The sequence below is a fragment of the Micropterus salmoides genome, unplaced genomic scaffold (assembly GCF_014851395.1).
Source record: "Micropterus salmoides isolate LMB-PRFRI ecotype aquatic unplaced genomic scaffold, ASM1485139v1 Ms_hic_scaffold_17, whole genome shotgun sequence".
NCBI classification, from domain to species: domain Eukaryota; kingdom Metazoa; phylum Chordata; class Actinopteri; order Centrarchiformes; family Centrarchidae; genus Micropterus; species Micropterus salmoides.
The window spans coordinates 180291-189019 of record NW_024040817.1 but is presented as its reverse complement, the minus strand read 5'-3'; the positions used below and the strand labels follow the sequence as shown (position 1 = coordinate 189019).

Below are 8729 nucleotides of genomic sequence, written 5' to 3'. Positions count from 1 at the left end.
GCTAGTCATGTCTGATGCACTACCAGTCAAGCTTCATGCTAAGACGCCTAACGTTAGCTAACTATTATACATGTCATTTTAAAAAAAGAGACAGCGATAGACTCAGTGGCCTGGCCAATGGTAAATATAAAAAATCATTAAATTATGCCATACTACATTTAAAAGAATTTCTATTAAAATGAGCAACATAACGTCAACTTACCTCCATCTAGCCTGTACACGTTACAACTGAGTGCTGCTCGGAGTTGAAGCAGTCAATGCAAACCCATGATTGGTCAAACCCACCAATAGAATCTCTTATTTTCACCATTTTTGGAGTAGTATGTAGCTGCAGAACCGAAGGCTGCAGTTTCAGGATCGCAACTTTAGGACCGGAATTGCATTTCTAGGACTACTTTTATACTGCCAGCTAGCTGGCTGGCTAGCGAGCTAGCTATGTTACTCTTGACAGCTCCCCGAAGCCACTTACCCTTAATAATAATAATAATCCTTATTTGTAGAGCACTTTTCAAAAACAAGTTACAAAGTGCTTTAACAAGTGTAAAGAATAATACAAAAAAAAAGATAAGAGCATGAAAATTTAATATAAAATTAGTAAAATACAATAAAATAAAAGGGATAAAATAAAGTCAAATAAGATCGGGAAAAGCTCTCCTATAAAAGTATGTTTTAAGAAGGGACTTAAAGAGTTCACTGACTCAGCCGACTGATTTCCTCGGGCAGGCTGTTCCAGAGCCTCGGGGCCCTGACAGCAAACGCTCTGTACCCTTACCACAACCATCACAGAGTGTGTGCTTAAACTTAGGTTATTGATTATGTGCATGTCGACCGGTTAACCCTACAGCTGTGCTAGCAGTCAGCTCCTTTGTGTTGCTGCACATTACAAACTTGATTTGTCATTGCAGTGCGATAAATATGCTCTTTTTGTTGCTTGCATTAAAAAGACACAAAAATACCTCAAGTAACTTGAAAATCATGTGTAGTACAATGACAATTCCACAAGAGAGCAGCACTGGATTACAACTGAACACTACACATGGGAATATGTCAAAAAATACACTTTGTTGTAGTTCTGAGTCTGTGATAATTGTGTTTTGATAGATAGCTTGTGTCATATAACGTAAGAAATTTAAGTAGCATACTAAAATAATGAAATTTCACCAGAATGTATCTCAGCAGTTATTGAACACAATGGAATCGATGTTTATAATTTTTTTGTTATTGTTTTAAGACACAGAGAGCTTCTCCTCAGTGTTCTAGGACGACTCGACTCAGGAGAGGAGGCTGCTAGGGTGTCGATCTCCCTCAGATTGGATGAAACTGGTTTCACTTCCCTCTCTGAACTCAGTAACCATGGCAACCGATAGGCATCACTGCTGAACCATGACAACAGATGGTTTTCAGGACTAAAGATAAAAAGTAGTAACAGGCACAGTTTTCCTCTTATGTATTTTCTTTATTCTTTAATTAAATATTTCACATATAGTGAAAACTGTAAGGCTTTTATTGTTTTAACTGGGGATTCCTGTCTCAAGCAAAACCCTCCTACATGAAGATGGTATGTTTTCCATTTCATGTACCTAAGAATCAACAATGAAATATTCAAATGACAATGTTAACTACTGAACTACTTTTTCTGTCACGATCGTGGTGTGGAGGCAGGTTGGAGGACCCAAACGCAGGACACAGAGCGGAGCAGGTATAGTTCAACGAAGGGTTTTAATATAACCAAAAGCGAGCACACTTACAGGTGAGTGGCTGAATAACAGAAATCCAAAATTCAAAAGTACAGGGAGACAAGACAAGCAAGGCTGGTTACAGGCAGGCAGAGAGTTCATGCACAAGAGACTGGAGGGTAACATGAACAATGACCAGGCAAAGACAAGACAGAAACACCAGGTATATATACACAGGGACTAACGAGCAGGGCGGGAGCAACACAGGTGAAAGACATGAGGCTAACGAGGCACAGGTAGAGAGAGAGAGAGAGAGAGAGAGAGAGAGAGAGAGAGAGAGAGAGAGAGCGCAGGGGAAAACAGAGACAGACATGCAGAGGGATCACTGGGGTAACAGACATGACAAGGGTTACCGAACACTAGACGAAAGACAAGACAGACCCCCAAAACCCAACAGACCAAAATAACACTAACTAAACACAAAAGTGCAACACCAAGGATGGCCAACCGGCAGAACGTGACATTTTCAAACAAACTGATAACACAAAAAACAAAATGTCCCTGTGAACACATCACATTTTAAATATCAGACACAAAATGTGAGTATTGATCCATTGCTAGACAGAATCATCAGAGTAATCCAAGTCCCTGCTGGAGTCAGTCAGAGCATTTCCATAGAGAGCCACTTTGCATCAGCAGCACCATGCTCCAGTGCTCTGGGAGAGTTTATAGTCCTGAGAGTTGAACACTGGATGACTGACAGCTGTCCTTCATGACAACAGAAGCCACAGAAATCCTCCTCATCAAAAACATGACTTTGATCTGCGTCCTCATCTGGACTCTCCTCTGCTGCTGCTTCACAGGTAAAGTCCAGAGAATCAAACTCCTCTCCTCTATGAACATCCGTCCCTCTGAAATGAAGCCCACAAAACCATGACGCTGCTTTATGTTTTTGTCTCTGTATCCTCAGAGTCCAGAGGCCAGGTCACAGTGACTCAGCCTGGAGCAGTGAGCTCTGCTCTGGGAGGCTCCGTCTCCATCAGATGTAGGACCAGTCAGAATGTTCATGTTTCGAGCAACTACCACATTTTAGCCTGGTACCAACAGAGAGATGGAGAAACTCCTAAACGACTCATTTACGAGGCTAGCACTAGAGCATCAGGGATTCCAGGTCGTTTTACAGGCAGGGGATCAAACTCTGACTTCACTCTGACCATCAGTGGAGTCCAGACTGAAGATGCAGCAGTTTACTACTGTCTGAGTTATCATTGGATCAACAGTCAGTATGTGTTCACACAGTGAAAAAGTGTCGTACAAAAACCTCCCTCAGTCAGACTGAACAGAAACTGAACTGACTGCTGCAGCTGGAAGCTACTGCAGAGACTGATACACTTCACTGAGGACACACACACACACACACACACACACACACACACATACACGCACATACTCAACACATACAAAATTTCATTAAGTGGACTGAAAATGTCACCATTGTTCCTTTAACAGCTATTGTGTTTGGCCATGACCTTTGACCTCTATCTCATTCTGGCTCCAGTTTAAAGGAAAAATTAAGACAGATCAGCATCAGACACCTTCATGGTAAAAAATGGTCCAAACAAAACTCCCTCAACTCACAAAATATTATTTCAAATATAAAAATGTTGTTACGACCCGTGAGGTCTGTGGGTTGTGCTTGTGTTGCTGTGGGTGTCTCTGTCTCTTTTCTGCAGGTCTGTACCTGGGCCCTGAGCCTGGCGCTGCGTAAATCCCGCAGCTGGAGCTGGTCAGCGGCCATCAGTGGGTTTCAAGCTGAGCCAGTGAAGTGCTCTGACTCTCACTCTTCCTTGGCTGCTCGTGTTAGACTGTATGACTTACTGCGTGGTTTATTGTGTGGTCCGTAGTGGGACGTGATCTTAACTCCTTCTCGCGCTGTATGTCTGGTGACACTGCGGTGGCAGCCGTCGGCCCGGTGTTCACGACCAACTGGAAGCCGGTGTAGTGAGAGGAGCGGCGATCTCCACATGTGCCTCACCAGCACTTTGGGAGCCGTAGAGACCGTGTATTGTGTTACATATTTTTCGCTGAATATCTGTTAATTAATTTACTTTACATAACAAACCCCATATCATCTCTGATAGGATGAAAGATCGCTTTAAGTTGTTAAACACCTTTTTTTGTTACTAATTTGAAATAAATACATTAACTTGACGTGTTTTGGGTCACCCATGGTTTTTTCCACCCGGTTTATTTCTCTTTGTTAGTCCCACGCCCCTAGACAAGCCGGGGACGTGACAGTTGTGTAAAGAACAGCCAAATATCAATTGGAATTATGAAAAAAATCATGAATTACGTACGTCATCTGACTACATCTACACATAACTATAACTGAATACAAAACATTTTTTACATGCAACAAAAAATTCAGACATTTAAAGTTCTTGACCTTTGAATCAGAAATACAATCTCAGCACAAACTCTCTCCACTTACTGTTGTCAGTCACAGAACTATGTTGGGGAATACAACATTGGCTCTATTGTCTCTGGAGACAGGAGCTAACACAAGAAGAATGTACAATCCTTATTACTGTAGCAAACCACAGCTGCAACTTTATAATGGAGGAAACTGTAGTAAATTTTACATTCAGCAACTGTGTTTTTGGACTTTGTTGTCCAGAAACGTCATACTGTACAAAATCAACGTGTGTAGCATGGAATGAAACAGCGGTCTTTAAATATCCCTTGGAATTTTTCATAGAATATTCATTCAACTTTTAAAATTTGTTTCAATGCCACATGTGTTACCATAAAAACATTTAAGAATAACTCAATTGGTGACAGCAAATCAAGTGTGGAATGAAACATTATGGAACAAACAGAAGAGCAAAAAATGAATATCAACCTGTGAAAGGAAAATAAATGTGATATGAAGGAGATAAAAAATTTTAAAGCTGCGGTTGCACATCTGTATAAATGTGTCTCTACAGCACAGCAGACGATTGATAGTTCTGTGTAACCCCTACCTGTTATCTGTTCTCGTAGTGACACAACATTAGATGGCAGAGATGTGCATTAACTCTGTTAGAATAAAGAAAAGCATTTACTGTCTCTTAAATTGCTATACAGAGCAATAATAATGGTAATGAAAAGATGATTTGTACTGGCAGAAGTTGGGTTGTTATGATCATAGTATTTTTACTGTACCATATTAAAATATAGTATAACTGACTGGAGTTAGTCAGAGCATTTCCATAGAGAGCCACTTTGCATCAGCAGCACCATGCTCCAGTGCTCTGGGAGAGTTTATAGTCCTGAGAGTTGAACACTGGATGACTGACAGCTGTCCTTCATGACAACAGAAGCCACAGAAATCCTCCTCATCAAAAACATGACTTTGATCTGCGTCCTCATCTGGACTCTCCTCTGCTGCTGCTTCACAGGTAAAGTCCAGAGAATCAAACTCCTCTCCTCTATGAACATCCGTCCCTCTGAAATGAAGCCCACAAAACCATGACGCTGCTTTATGTTCTTGTCTCTGTATCCTCAGAGTCCAGAGGCCAGGTCACAGTGACTCAGCCTGGGGCAGTGAGCTCTGCTCTGGGAGGCTCCGTCTCCATCAAATGTACGACCAGTCAGAATGTTTACTATAGCAGCCCAAACCACTATTTAGCCTGGTACCAACAGAGAGATGGAGAAACTCCTAAACTCCTCATTTACTATGCTAGCAATCGAGCATCAGGGATTCCAGATCGTTTTACAGGCAGTGGATCAAACTCTGACTTCACTCTGACCATCAGTGGAGTCCAGACTGAAGATGCAGCAGTTTACTACTGTCAGAGTTATCATTGGATCAACAGTAAGGATGTGTTCACACAGTGAAAAAGCGTCATACAAAAACCTCCCTCAGTCAAACTGAACAGAAATGTTCTTGTGTGTTTGAACTAGAATTACAGTATATCAGAATGTGAAATTTAACATTTCCAGTCAGTATAAAAGACAAAAGGAGTGGAAATTTATAAATACAATTTATTGCAATGTAAACCATGTTTTTTTTTAAATGTTCACAAATGTGGACATGTAGTAAACACATTTATTCAAATAAATAGACTGGGCCCGTGCAAGTGGTAACAGCTACTGTATGTCCGGCATAGGTTCAGAGCACTTAGGAGTCCATAGAGTGGTAGGGAGAAAGGGGGATAAAGGTGGGCGTGTTACTTTTTAATAACCATTTTGAACATAAATAAACAATATTAGCCATGACGGTCAGCTATGTTTAGGAGCAAAAAAAATGGTCCTAAAAGCCAAATTCAAAAGCTGTGAAACTGCCAACTGAAAGCAGTTCACTGCATTTGGAGGTGGCCTTTAAGGCAATTACCTACTTTACTTAAAAACATAATTATGCTAGTTGTGAAATGAATTAGATTTTTCAAATATAGCCCAGGGCTGCCATGTCAGATGCGACGGTTCTCAATCATGGCATCATTTAAGCTACAAACAAATACAGCCATAACACTGTTCACTGATGGGCACCAGCCTTCCACCAACACTTTGGGTCACAAATGAAAACAGGATCTTCATGCCAGGGTGCTGGAGGTAAAGCCGGTGCAGGTCCTCCATCATGTTGACCAGCTTCACAATGCTGACCTCCCCCGTGCAGCTGCCGCCACAGTGGATGATGAGGACATCCAGTGCTGCACTTCGCAGGGAGGAGAAAAGAAAGGGAGAAGCCAGTCAGACCAAGAGACATCCGGCAGGGTGAAGATGCTTCCTAAACTCTCTGCAGCTCTCTGGCTCTCATGCTGCACATAGCTGTCACCAATGATCTAGAGTGCAACTATGGGAGGAAAATAAACGAGTATAATAAATGCTTCTATGTCACATCTAAAGAGAAAACATAACAAGGCAGCAACACCTCAAAATATCTAGATAACAGTCTATATTTCCAATGTAATATCAGCCGTCTAAAGTCTAGTTTATGCTGTGGGACCATAAACTTCAATTACCACAGTCACAGAAAAATAGTTCTGCTGGATATCATGTACAATGCGTTAAACATGAGCAGCTAAAATTTACCTAGCTAGTCATGTCTGATGCACTACCAGTCAAGCTTCATGCTAAGACTGCTAATGTTAGCTAACTATTATACATGTCATTTTAAAAAAGGAGACAGCGATAGACTCAGTGGCCTGGCCAATGGTAAATATAAAAAATCATTAAATTATGTCATACTACATTTAAAATAATTTCTATTGAAATGAGCAACATAACGTCAACTTACCTCCATCTAGCCTGTACACGTTACAACTGAGTGCTGCTCGGAGTTGAAGCGGTCAATGCAAACCCATGATTGGTCAGTCAAACCCACCAATAGAATCAGTACCAGAGGCTGCGGTTTCAGAACCGCAATCCTAGGACCGGAACTGCATATCTAGGACCGTTGTTTACTTTGATATTGCCAGCTAGCTGGCTGGCTAGCTAGCTAGCTATGTTATTCTTGACACCCCCCCGAAGCCAATTACCCTACCACAACCATGAGTGTGTGCCTAAATTTAGGTTATTGATTATGTGCATGTCGACCGGTTAACCCTACAGCTGTGCTAGTAGCCAGGGTTAACCTCCTTCACATTGCTGTGCATTACCACCACCACTCCACTATTCAATTCAATTCAATTCAATTTTATTTATATAGCGCCAAATCACAACAACAGTTATCTCACAGCGCTTTTCATAAAAGAGCAGGTCTAGACCGTACTCTGTGATGATATTTACAGAAGCCCAACAGTTCCCACCAAGAGCAGCACTAGGAGACAGAGGCAAGGAAAAACTTCCTTTTAAGAAACCTCGAGCAGAACCATGGCTCAGGATGGGCGGCCATCTGCCTCGACCGGTTGGGGTGAAGGAGAGAGAGAGAGAGAGGGAGAGGGAGAGAAGGAGAGAGAGAGAGGAGGGAGGCAGCCTACACAATATACACACAGAGGTACAGACAGTAAAGGTGATGTTGCTATAGACTAAATGAAAAATGGTACAGTTATTTATGGTAGTGTTAACGGTAACAATCGTAATGTAAATGATTATAATAACAATAATAACAATAAGACTAGCAACAATAGTCGTTGCAGCAGAGGGTGTCGAGCAGGAACACGGGGGCAGCAGGTAACCCGCAACCACAGATCCAGACTCCACAGCTCCAGAGCCAGAAAACCTGCAGGAAGTGATAGGAGGAGAGAGGAGAGGGGTGAGAAAGCACAAGACTACCAGAAAGGGGAGAAGTTGTGTTAGTAACATGCAATAATGGGGTGAGGCTGCATACAGAGGGAGAGAAAGTAGAGGAGAGAGGAGCTCAGTGCATCATGGGAAATCCCCCGGCAGTCTAGGCCTATAGCAGCATAACTAAGGGATGGTTCAGAGCGCAGTGCTCTGGTGGGGTAGTAAGGTACTATGAGCTCTTTAAGATAAGATGATGCCTGACCATTAAGAGCTTTGTAGGTAAGAAGAATGATTTTAAATTCTATTCTGGATTTTACTGGAAGCCAATGCAAAGAAGCTAAAACAGGAGAAATGTGATCTCTTTTCCTGGTTCCTGTCAGAACACGAGCTGCAGCATTCTGGATCAGCTGAAGAGTCTTAATGGACTTTTTCGAGCAGCCTGATAATAAGGAATTGCAGTAATCCAGCCTAGAAGTAACAAATGCATGGACTAGTTTTTCTGCATCATTTTTAGACAGGATGTTCCTGATTTTCGCAATATTACGTAGGTGAAAAAAAGGCGGTCCTTGAAATTTGCTTAATGTGAGACTTAAACGACATGTCCTGATCAAAGATAACTCCAAGATTCCTCACAGTGGCACTAGATGGCATTGTCACGAAAGAACTACAGTCCTAGAACTGCGGTCCCAGGATTGCGGGGGTCCTGAAACTGCAGCCTCCGGTACTGCAGCTACATAATATTGCATTTTTGAATTGCAAAACTTTTCAAATTACAAAACTTTCTCACTTGAAAAACGTTACAACCTCCAAAACTTTCTGACTTGCAAGGAAAATTTTGACTTGAAA

The 8729-nt window shown here is 41.8% G+C and overlaps 1 gene segment (V, D, J or C); it reads left to right on the top strand.

Moving 5' to 3' along the window:
• Positions 1-2486: 2486 nt before the first annotated feature.
• Positions 2487-5555, top strand: LOC119907617. The segment is given in 2 exon segments: positions 2487-2539; positions 5224-5555. Coding segments are annotated over 2 exon segments (384 nt in total).
• The last annotated feature ends 3174 nt before the right edge of the window (positions 5556-8729 follow it).